The sequence below is a fragment of the Oncorhynchus kisutch genome, linkage group LG4, assembly GCF_002021735.2.
Source record: "Oncorhynchus kisutch isolate 150728-3 linkage group LG4, Okis_V2, whole genome shotgun sequence".
Taxonomy (NCBI): Eukaryota; Metazoa; Chordata; class Actinopteri; order Salmoniformes; family Salmonidae; genus Oncorhynchus; species Oncorhynchus kisutch.
In genome coordinates this window covers 61,974,380-61,989,646 of record NC_034177.2, presented here as the reverse complement: position 1 = coordinate 61,989,646, position 15,267 = coordinate 61,974,380, and the positions used below count along the sequence as shown (strand labels likewise).

At 43.5% G+C, this 15,267-nt stretch overlaps 1 protein-coding gene across 2 annotated transcripts in view; it reads left to right on the top strand.

The window, feature by feature from the left end:
- adgra1a (adhesion G protein-coupled receptor A1a) overlaps nt 1–4,249 on the top strand; it is a 60,720-nt gene extending 56,471 nt beyond the window's left edge. For both annotated transcript variants that reach the window (XM_031823379.1, XM_031823378.1), the window contains one exon: nt 157–4,249. In XM_031823379.1, coding sequence (XP_031679239.1) covers nt 157–1,603 — 1,447 coding nt within the window. In that variant the 3' untranslated portion in view covers nt 1,604–4,249. The remainder of the gene's footprint in view (nt 1–156) is intronic.
- Nucleotides 4,250–15,267: the final 11,018 nt, after the last annotated feature.

The window sequence follows — 15,267 nt, the reverse complement described above, 5'->3', positions numbered from 1 at the left end:
ACCCAAGGTAATGTATCACTTCAAGAGACCTATGTCTCTTCTCTGTGTGTGTTTTTCAGTGTTTATTAAGGAAACACACTCATACTGTAATACTAATGTAGCCTACTGTGTGTGCGTGCGTGTGCGTGCGCGTGCGTGCGTGTGTGTGTGTTTCAGCTGCTGGATGGCGTGGGAGCCCAGCCTTGGAGCCTTCTACGGCCCGGTGGCGTTCATCGTCCTGGTCACCTGCGTCTACTTCCTGTGTACCTTCATTCAGCTGAGGCGCCACCCAGAGAGAAAGTACGAGCTGAAAGCCCTGACTGAGGAGCAGCAGAGGCTGGCATCCATCACCGACGTGGGTAGGCATTGTCATCAAGGGGAAGGGGAGCCCGGAGCCCTGCCACCACCTCCCAATGGAGGGCACTGCCATGCTGGCTGCCACTCGTCCACTGCCATCAACCCCTCTATGCTGGCCAACGAGCATTCGTTCAAGGCCCAGCTGAGGACGGCGGCCTTCACCCTCTTCTTGTTCGTGGCCACGTGGGCCTTCGGGGCGCTGGCTGTTTCACAGGGCCACTTCCTGGACATGATCTTCAGCTGCCTGTATGGTGCCTTCTCCGTCACGCTGGGCCTCTTCGTGCTCATCCACCACTGTGCCAAGCGGGATGATGTGTGGCACTGCTGGTGCGCCTGCTGCCCCGGGAGACGCGCCAACCACGGTTGCCACGGCCATGGTCATGGCCACACTCGTCCAAAGGTTAATGTCAATGGGGATGCCTTAGGGCATGGGCACGGGCATGGGCACTGCCACCTGGATTCGCCGTGCCCAGGTAAGGCCCTGTTAGGAGGACACACCCACAGTGGCACCTTGGGTCACTGTAAGCATGGCAGCCTGGCGTCGTCGCAGAACCATGTGACGTGCCTGCCCGCCGTGGTGCCGTGCTGCGCCGCCCTGCACAGCCAGCAGCTGATGGAGGAGGAGCCTCCCGCACACGTGCTGCTACACGCTGACTCCGAGGGCTACCGGCCAGACATCCATCTGCATCGATGCCTGAAGGGCAGCACTAGGACTAAGCCTCGCCACTTCAGCCGTCACCGGCAGGCTGGCACAGGAGGGGGAGGAGGGGTGGGAGAGAGGGAGTACGCCTATCACATCCCTACTAGTGTAGACGGAGGCTCTATCCACAGCTCCCACACAGACAGCCCTCACAGTACGCACGAGCGTCACGGACACATCTGCCACCTGGCTGCTGCCCCCAACGAAGTGGGCCACCACACTTGCCAAGCGGCAACGGCTCACGAGGCGGCGCTGGCATGCCACGCCCCCTGCCATCGGCACGTGCCTTGCTGTGCCAAGGCGGACCTGTTCCCCACTCTGTGCCAGGTGGAGGCAGGCGACACGGGCACCTTTCTGTGCGGCTGTGGCAAAATAGCCAATGAGGAGGATGTGATCATGCCTCATCACCACCTGGAGATGCACCCGCGCAGACAATCCTACCCGCAGAACCCGCCACCCAATCAGAATGGCATCCTTAAAGGTGGCCTGCACGAGGGTTTCCTGTACGCATCAGACAGCACAGGGAATATACGCACTGGACCCTGGAAAAATGAAACTACTGTGTAGTCTAAAGATGGGGGGGGATATAGGCATCCATTCCCGCCCCAGCCTCCGTCCCTCCAATCCTCAACTCACCCCTCCTTTCCTTTCTAGAAACTACAAAAATGATTTCACAACTCTTAACATCACAACTTTTACTTTTTATTCTTTGCTTGTTTTCACGTGTTCCTTGTCCCATTTGGGGTGGCAGGGTAGCCTAGTGGTTAGAGCGTTGGACTAATAACCGGAACGTTGCAAGTTCAAACCCCCGAGCTGACAAGGTATAAATCTGTCGTTCTGCCCCTGAATAGGCAGTTAACCCACTGTTCCTAGGCTGTGGTTGAAAATAAGAATTTGTTCTTAACTGACATGCCTAGTTAAATAAAGGTAAAAATTTAAAATTCACTTGACAGATTATCTGACATTGTCATATAAAGATCCCAATGACCAGCCATACAGAACAGATTTTTCTCCTTCATAGAGGAATGTGAGTTCCACGTGCGAGTTACAGTACCTTTTGTCAAAGGTATTTTTACCACTATAGTATGTTATTATTATTATTATTATTACAGATCTATCGAGGATGGAGATTATGGATGTGTGTGTGGATGTGTGTGTGAACAGAACACCAGTGTTTATTCTTGCTCAAAGCAAATGAGATTGCGTTCTATTTTGTGAGTCCCTAAAATGCTCCGACTACTCTCTGACTTGTGTACCTGCAGTACTTCAAGAAGCTCAGTATCAGTGTTTTAGGCAAACACACCAGCAATTTAGAGTCATTGGTATTTTTGCCATTTTGAACAAAAAGCATACTTACTATAATATACTGTGAATATCAGTTAGAGATTTCTTAGTAATATACAAAGATGTCTACTCTCGTCAGAGTTCCGTGGATGCCGATACGTTGTGAAAATGTAAAAAAAAAAAATACACATTGGAAAAACCGAAACCACATTGAGTATTCTGTTACAGGTTGATATTGAATGTTCTTGTCTGTATGATGTCTTACTGTTGTGTTTTTTTTTAGAGCGAAGTGTACAACAACAGTCACATTGTCATTGTGTATATTTGCGGTGTTGGTGCGATAGTGACATCACATGCCATGACCAAGCAGCAGCCGTTCCAGGCTCAACCCTTTCCTCTTGCCCCATTTGATATACAGTAAAACCAAGCCAACATTTTCCATCTCTGGCAAGGCATCACAAAATGGTTGGAGGTTCATTCAATGGGTCATGTCCAAAATCAATGCTTAAACACAATATTTCATTTCTTTATAGGAAACAGAGCATGCGAGCCTTGTATGTAGCTTTGTGCTGTGTTTTTGCTTTGTATATCAATGCACATTTCTTGAAAAACGCCATCACTTTTGTCTATGGAGCAGATCAAGCTGAGTTTGCTTATAACATGCCGTGAAACAAACAATTATATTTTTACACGATTTTTAGTATCATTATGCCATTATTATGGATGCTCCTGAAACCATGTTCTGTTAAGGGACAGAGGACAGGGCAGAGATTCAGTGTTGAACATTTAACCTTATACAGGTGGTATTATGTATGGCGGCCCTAAGAGCCAATTTATGCTTGATTCAAAAAATGTGGTGGGAGGCGCTGTATGGATGGTGTGACGCAATTGCGGAGCCTCTGGAGGCACGCCGAGGCCAAATTGAGCTCCGTACCACATAGCCGTGTGCTCCGTATAGCTCCGCATTGACATGATTCGTTGACGGTAGGCGAGGGCTTAAATTCCTGTCTAAACACAAACCAACTTCCTTCACAACAGCTCTGCTTTGCGAAGCGCAAGAAGTACGAATGCCCCTGACTTCCGCAGAGGCCATATCACCGTAAATGCTGCGCGGCCAATGCAGCCGTCAGATTGACCACGCAGCGCCTTTTAAGTGGCAAAGTAATTTAAGAAAATCTCATTTGGCCCCCTTAGGGCCACCGTAGTTATGTTCGGTATGGAAACCAGTCATTCCCGAGTGAGAGAGAACTGACAAGGTTAATAGAGAAACAATTCCCTACCTACAAGAATACAGCAACTCCTGCCTGGCCAAAACCACCTTGGCGTGCCACACCGTCCATCCATCTTGTGCACTCTTGTCTATGTCCATAGAATTGGTTCTGATGAGTTCTTTTTTTATATACAAGATTTAAAATGTTAAAAAGAGTAAATAAATATATATGTAATGAAAATGTATGGGAAAGACCTCTTAATGTTAATGCTCAGTATCTGAGTTTAGAAATGTAATTTGTTCTTGGTGCATTTTTCCGTTTGCTTGTATTTTTGTTCTGATCTTTCATAAAGGGTATGCGGACTGGCCATATATTTTGTTATATTTGACACATAGATGCACTAACCGCTATGGGATACCGGGACTTCATGTCACACACGGTCAACTGTGATTCAATTGTGATCTGAATTCAACAAGGGACTTGATTTTAGAAAGAAATGTTAGAATTTCTGAAAAGAGAGCATTTTTAGATGTACATACGTAAAAGAAATATTTCTGATTTTGGAAGACAAACACTGACCAGTAGCAAAATGAGCCGCCATGAGACTTCAAGACTATGTCAGACGAATATCGATGCTGTGTAACAGTTTCACTAAATAAACCTAACATCCTTGGTATTCTTAAATCATCCCTGCATTAAACATGTCTATGAGAGACTACATTGCTTTGGTCTAATTCCTATACCTCTTGGACATCGACATGTCTTAAAAGCAAAAAGAGCTTTCCAAGTGTGTGAACTTCAGTGTTTGTTACCATAGGCCTCTCTATCTGCCACCTGTCTCATCATTCAGCAGTAGTACTGCCAATTCAGCCAGCTGGATAGCTTGTCAGATCTCTGCCAGTATACACTTGTGGTACTGTAACAAAACCCAAAGCCAGTCTTCACGTTTCTCTACAATCAACAACACAGATACCAATACATGTATTCTTGTGTGTGCGTGCGTGCGCATGTTTTGTTCCTCTTAGTTAATTTTGCAGTATTCATATCTCCTGACACCAGTGGTGGAGATGGAGATGTCTTAAGGACTCACCACAGGGTAGGAATTCAAAAGGAAAGCAGGCTTGACTGGCAGTGTGTGTGTTGTGCGCGCTTGCATGTGTGCTCACATGCATGCCAGCGTGGGTGTGCGTTTGTGTGTGCGTTGCGTGCCTGATCGCGTGCACTTGTTCGTGACTGAGTGTGTGTGTTAGTGTGTTAGCATGAGTGTGTGTATGTGTACAGTATGTGAGGGAGTGTGAGTAAATGAGACTGTGTCTTTTGTGCATCACAAATCAGGCCAGGGCTGACAGGCCATGAAACGAGCACATTTAATATGCAGCTGGCCACACGACACTCAGCCCCCTCCCAGCCATCAGATTATTCCTTTAACTTTGAGCAAATAAAAACCCCGGCCCTGCCTTTAAATTGAGCCCTGAAGACAGACTTTGTCAGAGATCTCTGTTTGACCTTGTGGAATGCTTTTAAGGTCAGTCACTGGTGTATATGGTGTCTTATCTAGAGAGGTGATCTGATTTACCCAAGGGAGGACATACAGTACTGTAAATATTTGTTGTGCGATGTTGGTGACGGTGGTGCGTTGGCTCGTGTGTGTGTGTGTGTGTGTGTGTGTGTGTGTGTGTGTGTGTGTGTGTGTGTGTGTGTGTGTGTGTGTGTGTGTGTGTGTGTGTGTGTGTGTGTGTGTGTGTGTGTGTGTGTGTGTGTGTGTGTGTGTGTATATGTGTTGATGACAGGGTGGTAAGCGGTTCACTGACAGATGAGTCCAAGTGTTGATGACTATGGTGATAAAGAATGCAGGGCACGAGGGGGAGGGATTCATTAGATGTGGTGTTTCTGAGCCAATGAATTTAATCCTGGATCTTCTTTTGGTGGAACCTCAGATTGCAGTACCCTATTCCCTCAGTCTAAGATGGAGAACAACAGGCAGAGAGGATAGAGGATTCATTTTCACCCACATGAAAACCTGGAGGTCAGTAGCAGTGGTGCACCTCCACTCCGAGACATTTCCTTCTGTTTAATGAATTTTTTAAAATCTGTATTAATCAAGACAAATGTAATGTTTATGATACAATTTAGGCTTGTTGTATTTTCCTGGTATGGCATTGGCTCCCGATGAATGCTGACAAGTGCTCACCGACAATAGTCACCTTTATGTACTGTATCTTCATATCTCACTGTAACTGCCAGGGTTGGGGAGTAACGGATTACATGTAATCTGATTACAAAAAAAAACTGATCGATTACGTTACCAGCAAAAACATTGTAATCAGATTCAGATTAATTAGAAAAACTAGATCATTACTTTTTTGGATAATTTTTTTATATTTGTTTTTGGATTACTTTTGCGGGAAAAAAATACTCTGACACCTTTCTGTTTTCTCAATGACATTCAATTCAGCATTGATGAAAGGCATTCATTATGTTTGTTCCACCTGAGAGCGTCTGACCACAAGTCAGAGACCACTATAATGACACACCAAATGCGTTGGATGGATCCTTTTTGTCTTCTTCTAATGCCTCTTAAGGGGAAAGTAATCCAAAACTAACGGAAAGTAATCCAAAAATTGCATTACGGATAAACATTTTGGACAGGTAACTGTAACGGATTACATTTAGAAAGTAACCTACCCAAACCAGTAACTGCTGCATTACTTCTCAGATATCCATCCACAGTGATTTGGCATCACGTACACTCAAAGCATCATTTTTGAGTCTCTTTGTAGGTATATGTCATGATACTACAGACATGTTTCTGAAAGACTCTTGACAGTACACTGTGATCACCATGCTTATGTCATCCTTGACTCAAATAACATACACAGACCTCAAAGGGAGGGAGGCAGGCAATATGTTGAGAGAGGTGGGAAATGTCAAAGTATTTTGAAGTAGGATGAGAGAGAATAGTGATGGAAAGACTTCATTCTGTTGACGAGAGAGAGAGAGAGAATGACTTTTCTCACGTCAGCTCGACGGAGTAACAGTGAAGCTTGGGAGAAAGCCCAGCATGTGTGACTGCTGCCTTTGTGTGTGTAGCATCTCTCAACAGTCTCTGCATGTGTGTGCATATGAATGATCATTAATGCTGGGGTCTGACTGTGTTTGTACTGCTCTTGCTGTTCTGCTAATGATGATGATGATAGTAATAAGCAGCAGGCACATTTCTGTGTCATGCTATTTCATGCTTTCGTGCTTCCTACAGATTTGAGAGGAATGGGTTGTTTATTTTCTCCACTGAGCTGTACAGTACAGTAGCTCTCTGCCTGCGGGAGGTTGGAGGATTGGAGACTGTGTTGTGTGTTCATGCAACACACAGACCATGAAAACAAAGGAGGAATGTATTGGTTTATTTTCTTGTGATTGTTCTACATTCACCCCCAGTATTTCTTCTTTCGCAGCTGTCGCCTCCCAGCTAGTCTCTCTCCCTGCTTCCCCTGAGAAGACCTTAGTAGAGAGAGATGCTCCCTCAGTGAACACAAGGAACAAACCAAATTCGGGGGAATTCTACCCAACCTATTTTACATTGCTGGCTCACCCTTCGCTGTTGTGCCAGATTTGACTTCGTTACTGTGTCTGTGTTATTCTGTGGCATAATAATGTGACTTTTCTTGAAGTGGAGTTTGGTGTCTCAATAAGTAACAAGTTCAAACGTTCTCTCATCGTTGTAGTCCTGACAGAGCACTTGGTGCCTCCTACTGTGCTGTTGTGTTGCCTTACACAGACCGTTAGAATATAAAATCTTCTGTGAATACTGATATATAAATGTTATGTAAGCCAAAGCTTAATATGCACATGAAAATACTGCTATGTAACCCTATGCAAATGCATGCACAATACTCTAACCCAAAGCCTGTATTCATGTGAGCAGAGTTACCGCTGAGCCAATCGTCTGCCAGTCTCAGTCTCTGCTGCACTGTCTGAGCCTCAGCCCCCCCCACCCCTCATCTCTACCCATGTTATTTATAGCCGTGTGGTGATGCAACACATGGTACAACTGGAATGGAGAAAGGAATCATGCGGTGGTTTTTAATACACAATACTAATATCAAGTGGATTATAGAGCCTAAGAGGCTGCTGTCTGTGACAGCAGGACCAGCCAGGGCCACCTCACTGAGGGGACAGCTGGGGAGCTGGTGACCGTGTGGTGGGGGGGTGCGGGGACGGCATGATTACTACTCTAGTGTTTTAGCAGTGCTGAGAAAATCTGGCAGCATTGCCATGGACAGGTGTCCATCCTCTCTATCTCTCTCTCTCTTTATCTCTCTTTCCTTCACTCTCACTGGTTATAAAGGTTGTACATACTGTAGGTCATGTTAACACTTGAGTGAGAGTCAGTCTCATTGAGTTTCATACAGAAGTACTATTTTACTATTTCATTAAGTACATTTACGGAGACGGGGATGGGCGAAGAAACGAATATCCTTTTGGTCTGTTCCTTCATAACAACCATAGTGCAAACACATACTCTGACTCATATTATCAGTACAAACGTGATGAAATCACAGACAATGATGATTCAACGTGATGTAACTAAGCAAAGATAGGTGTTGAATGGTTCCAAAGTCAAACACATTGCAGATAAATCCTGCCTATTGGGTAAAGCATCAGTTAGCGTGAACACTGTGACGTGCTGCTCTCTGCTGGTTAAGATGCACAATAACACACGTGTACAGTACAGTACTGAGGCTGCTCTCGAGGAGGATGTCATTGGATACTGCATCCAATTCATCAGCAGCAGTAGGTTTGACTTAAGGTTAACAGGCTGGACACCAGAGTAGGGTTGGGTATAACTTGCGGTGGGACTCGGGAGAACAGCATACTATAGTATATATGACCAGCCAAAGCTATAAAAAAAATCATGTTTGTTTTTTCGTTTTTTACATAACTTTATGCAATAGAAATAGAACAATTTCTATTGACATTTTGCACTGTTAATGAATTTTAAAAAATACTGATTATTTGTACACACTGGTCATAATACACAGTGGCAAATGCAGCAGCTACTAGAACGCATAGAACGCAAATATGACTTGGCCAAGCGTGGCAGAAACACCAGGGCAGTGCTCCAGCTCTCTAAATCATTGCCCACTTACGACCCTGACAGCTTAATTCAATTGATTTTATTAAGTGAAAGATTAGCCAGCTGAAGTAATTAAGTGTTCAGATGAAAGTGGAAAAATTGGAGACAGGAGCAAACTCCAGGGGCCGCTGCTCACTCCTCTTCCCTCCCTCTACCCCTCTCCTCCGTCTCCAAGGAGCAGTCTTGGGCATTCCACAAAACAACATGTTTGTCCGCCAGTAATTCATCCCCAGTCTGAGGCAGTATGTTATTGGTTTTTGCGTCTCATTGCTGTACATTGTTTTGACTGGTACTTGTCTGGAAGGCCTGATGAATATGTACCCTTGTTCTCTAGCTTTTCTGCCTGCATGCTCAATTTGCGTTCTAGCATGACATGAAAGACGTAAGAACTCTCTAGAGGAAAATGAACACAAAAAATGAATTAAAATACTTTTGAAGGCTAGTTGTCGTGTGGATAAATGCAGCTTGTTCCAGAGCAATGGTCCAAAGTACTGCAGACTGTCTTGGAAAGCCATGTTTCTCTGCTGATTGTTATGCCAGTAGGTGTGGGCCCTATTGTTCACAGGCTTTGGCTGCTGCTCAGGTGCTCCCCCCCAGAGGATGGGTGGAGACTCCCACCTGAACAGGTCTGACCTATTCAGGCAGGTTGTGCTGTGTCGCCACTCGACTCAGTCGAGTGTCGTAACGGATCCTGACCGCCAGTGGCGGTTAGATTCCAGCTTTTTGCAGATGTTCCCTCCGTGAATGCCCGGTCATGACACGAGCAGAGCAGCACTGTTGACGATACGCTGTAGCTGGTTAAGGCCTGTGTTATTGTACTGATGCATGGTGGGAAGCCATACCGTGGCACGGTAGTCCAGGTGAGTTGTTATCAGGGTGTGGCAGACTGTCAGGAGGATGCCCTTGGGGACGAAGTCTCTTGTCCTTTTTTAGAGTGCTATTACAGTAGTAACAGTTACTACTACGGTCTGATATGATGAATATACTGATGGAGGGGTTGCGTTAATTGATCTTCTCCATCTTATGTCAGCCAGAAGCAAGATAGGATTTGACCTGAATTTCACATTTAACAGCAAACTCCTAGGAGCGATGCTCTACTCAAGAACGATCAAGTCTGGCAGATGTCATTTGTTTAATTAGTTTCAACAGTTTTAATTATGTAATACCCAAGATGTTACCCAGAGCTATCTCATCACGAGTAAAAGTTGGGAGAAATACAAGCTCGTGTCTGTGTATGTCTCGTGTTGCCATCACTTGTTTCCCCAAAATGGAGACCAGTCCAATTTGTGTGTATTTATTACTTATATTGAGTTTGCAGACATCTTCTATTTAACCTATTTTACGTGTCCTATTCAAATGTTGCATGATTTACCTTGGTTTGCTATGTTTCTCTTCATTCTTAGTTGGTTTATTGTAGACTCCTCTACTTTGTCTGGTCTCCTCGGAGACTGAGTGGGCCCCGAGTCTGCCACACCTGTGCCTGATTGACATAACGAGCTGCCGCATTACTGAAGAGGGAGCCTGCAGCTCCAGTTCAGGGCCTGCTGCTAGAGGGATAATACCATCACCACTAATGCGTGCTATCACTGCCAGTCACCATTGATACCTGGAGCCAAATGGGGACCAGTGTCGACAATGCAGATATGGGATAGTCTACCGCTTAAACGCGCGATTGAATCCTTCTGTTCAGAATGGCTCTCTCGTGCATGTTCGGGTGCCATAGACGGGACTTTGTGTGAAATCCCCTGATACATTTCTTTAATTAAAAACAATTAACTTCCTAAAGCCTTGTCTGTGCGGTGGCCTGGGATTTGGAAACCTGGGGTGTAATCAGTAGTCCAAATTTAGGTAGGTCCCTCCCTCTTCTGTTTGCCTCTGTTTAAGAGCCGTTTTGCAACAGAATCTGCATACTCGTTGCGTTCATGTTTGTGTGGAGGTGGGGCTTGGGGCATTAGCTGTGCATTTGTCTGTGTGTCTAGGTCCATGCGAACATGTGTATGTCTGCATGCATGGAAGATGCAGGCACACATTTTCTTTCCTTGCCCTGCTCTGGAAGAAACTTTACAAGTTGGATATTTATCAGAGCCCACAGCACTGCTCTCACTTCACAGTATAGTGTGTAAAACCTTATGGTGCCTCAAGCCTTTGGCTGCAGTGCAAGATCCCAGCACAGGGCTAGCTGTACACAGAGCTGTACACAGGGCTAGCTGTACACAGAGCTGTACACAGGGCTAGCTGTACACAGGGCTAGCTGTACAGAGAGCAGAACGGCTGTTCATTCACGTTATCCTTGTTCACATAAACCAGATTGTTTAATTTGTGGACTAGATTACTTGTACTAACTCACAGCACATATTTTCAAGGAGAGGAAATGGTGTTAGTTCTGGTCTGGATGCCATGAGCATTCAACTGTTTTAATACTGTTCAGCTGATGGCCTGATGGCCTGTCTTTCCTTCAATGTTGAACTCTTCTTCTAGTTCAATAGATGTCTGTTTCAATACTCCAAAGCCTTACCTTTCCCACGGCCTATATAACAATCGTCTCAACGGAGGGGGTGATGTGTTACACTAGGCGGTGATGGATCCAAACCCTCTCAGTTTAACCTGAACTTGGGGGTCGAAGTAATGAAGTGAATGTACATTTGTGTCCCGCTGCTTAGACATGTGACGTTTTGTAGGATATGTTTTAATTTGTGGATGTTTATCATCCATTTTGCATAGTATGTCCAATTTGTCTGATATGTTACGAATTCCAATTCATACAATATGTTGGAATGTCTTGCTTTCTCTACCATCTCTCCTAATACCGCTCGATCTCACTCATCACGTTGTATCATGACAGACGGTACCATTTCTGTTTACTTACTCTGTCCACGAGAGGTTAGGGGAAGGATTAGCTAACTTATGTAGTTGCATACTCGTGCTAAAATACTAAAGTTGTCAGTGATGTGATTTGAACACTCAACCTTCGGGTCGCTAGACGCATTGCATTATATGCCCACTCGACCTACTCGGCCAGTCTTCCTCCTTTTTGCTTCTGCCTTGAGTAACGTGTCTTATGTAACTATACCAAACGTCAAATGTCATACTAATTTGACAGACCCAAATGTAAGTTTTAGTTGGAGCGGCCAGGCTGCTCAGTTACAGTATGCATCATCTTTGGCTTGTCCACACTGGGGACATTGACACCTCAGAACTGCTTGTCTGCTGGTTGTCACAATCCCCTCAGGGCGGATGACTGTCTGCATGCTTGATCGACCTCATGCCACTGTTGTATAACAGTACTGTCCAGATGGCCCAGGTCAACCCGACTGGCCACATGCATGCATTCCGATGTATTACCATGTGTCTATTAGAGGTCAAACGATTATGATTCTTCAACGCCGATAACGATATTGATTATTGGAGGACCAAAGAAAGCCGGTACCGATTTAATCGCCCGATTTTAATATATTTGTAATAATGACAACTACACCAATACTGAATGAACAATGAACCCTTTTTATTTTAAATTAAAATAATACATAAATGAAATCTATTTAGTCTCAAATAAATAATGAAACATGTTCAATTTGGTTTAAATAATGCAATAACAGTGTTGGAGAAGAAAGTAAAAGTGCATTATGTGCCATGCAAAACAGCTAACGTTTAAGGTCCTTGCTCAGAACATGAGAACATATGGTGGTTAAATATTCCCAGTTAAGAAGTTTTAGGTTGTAGTTATTGTAGGAATTATGACGCGTCGACTATTTCTCTCTATACCATTTGTATTTCACACACCTTTGACTATTGGATGTTCTTATAGGCACTTTAGTATTGCCAGCCTAATCTCGGGAGTTGATAGGCTTGGAGTTATAAACAGCGCTGTGCTTCAAGCACTGCAAAGAGCTGTTCGCAAACGCAGTTAAGTGCTGTTTGAATGAATGCTTACGAGCCTGCTGCTGCCTACCACCGCTCTGTCAGACTGCTCTATCAAATATCCTATCATGTACTTAATTATAATAAACACACAGAAATACGAGCCTTTGGTCATTAATATGGTCAAATCCGGGAACTATCATTTTGAAAACCAAACATTTCTTCTTTCAGTGAAATACGGAACCATTACGTATTTTGTTGAACGGGTGGCAACCCTAAGTCTAAATATTGCTGTTACATTATTGCACAACCTTCAATGTTGTGTTATAATTATGGCAAATTCTGGCAAATTAATTACGGTCTTTGTTGGGAAGAAACACAGTTCGCAACGAGCCAGGCGGCCCAAACTGTTGCATATACCCTGACGAAAGAGAAGTGACACAATTTCCCTAGTTAATATTGCCTGCTAACATGCATTTATTTTAACTAAATATGCAGGTTTAAAAATATATACTTCTGTGTATTGATTTCAAGAAAGGCATTGTTATTTATGGTTAGGTACATTTGTGCAACGAATGTGCTTTTTTTTGTGAATGCGCTTTTGTTAAATCATCACCTGTTTGGCGAAGTTGAAGTAGGCTGTGATGCGGTGATAAATTAACAGGCGCCGCAATAACTATATGCAACGCAGGACAAGCTAGTTAACCTAGTAATATCATCAACCATGTTTAGTTATCTAGTGATTACGTGAAGATTGATTGTTTTTTATAAGATAAGTTTATAAGATAAGATAAGTTTAATGCTAGCTAGCAACTTACCTTGACTTCTTACACAGGTTCTTACACAGGTCCTTTTGATGCTGCACTCGCGTAACAAGTGGTCAGCCTGCCATGCAGTTCACTCGTGGATTGCAATGTAATTGACCATAATCGGCATCCAAAAAGGCAGATTCCCGATTGTTATGAAAACTTGAAATCGGCCATGCCGATTAATCGGTCAACCTCTAGTGTCTATGCATAACCACAGAAACAGAACAATTTCCCTTTTTCATCTCAGATATGCTTTTGCGCTTGGATGTGGTGTATATGGGTGATTCTACAGAAGTGGTGTAAATTCCTGTCCAAAATCTAAAAAGTCTCAATTTAGGACATTTAATTACATCATGATTCAAGGTAATAATAAATATATTGTTAAATGAATATTGTACAAAGGCATTGACTCCTAAACGTCATGTTTGAAAATAAAGCAATTAATGATTAAAACGTGTTTTTTAAACATTATTTCGCTAGAACATGTTATATTACATTACATGATGTTATATTACATTGACAGATACTGATCTAATTATTCAGGTTTAAAAAATATATATATTTCAACAAAAAATACATTTCCCTCCTTCTGATGTCCTGAAAACGCTCACATTAAGGCTGTAGAACGAGCGTGCCTCAAACTACACCCTTACAAATATCACCAGGTGATGGGATTGCGCCCATCTCCAGCATGGCCACACAACGAGTAGTCTGTCTGCAAACATTTTGATGAAAATGAGTGAGCAAGTTGGTAAATATTAATGTATTTTTAAGAAGTGTCACTACCGAACATCTAATATTTGAAGAAATGTGTAAAGTATAGTTTTGGGACTAAAATATATTTCCTAGGATGTACATCTGTCCAAATGAAAGCTAGCCAGTCATATGCTAGCTATGGGATTCATTAGTCCATAATAAGTCTAAATTGTGCAAACCGAAACTGTCACAACCAAAACAATTTACACCATAGAGATATATAGTAGTCTCAACTTTGTATCTGTGCCATTATGGCGTCTGTGACCGCACAGGCAGCACCTTTGAGGCTATCTCTATTTTAAAGTTGCAAGTGCCATGGTCTATCAGCTGAGCTACAGAAAACGACTGTGTGGGTAGTGGATGAGTGCACACTTCAGGGAAAAGCATAGTATTGAGATGCATAGCCAGTAGGGGCAGCAGGGTAGCCTAGTGGTTAGAGCGTTGGACTAGTAACCGGAACGTTACAAGTTCAAACCCCCGAGCTGACAAGGTGCAAATCTGTTGTTGTGTTGTTCTGCCCCTGAACAGGCAGTTAACCCACTGTTTCTAGGCTGTCATTGAAAATAAGTTAAATAAAAAGGGGGCTCCAAGAGCCTAAACATTTACATCTAGTTGGCCCAAACATAGAAGTCTATAATGTATTGTACTGTAAAAAATAAAAAAGCAAACAGTTTCACAATTCAGGGCAATATTTCAAATATGTGTGAGACGTAGGTGTGTCTATGTAACATACTGTATGTTGTAAGAGATGGGTGCTGAAAGTTTGGTAAAAATAGGATATAAATGTATTAGAAATTCCACCACTTCTGTAGAATCACCCATACACACTGAGTATAAAAAACATTAAGAACACCTGTTATTTTCATGACATAGACTGACCAGGTGAAAGCTAAGATCCCTTAATGATGTCACTTGTTAAATCCACTTCAATCAGTGTAGATGAATGGGAGGAGACAGGTTAAAGAAGTATGTTTAAGCCTTTAGACATTTGAGACATGGATTGTGTATGTGTGCCATTCAGAGGGTGAGTGGGAAAGACAAAATATTTTTAAGTGCCGTTGTTGAACGGGTTACGGTCAAGAACTGCAATGCTGCTGGGTTTTTCCACACTCCAACAGTTTCCCGTGTGTACCACGAATGGTCCACCACCCAAAGAACATCCAGCCAACATGACACAAC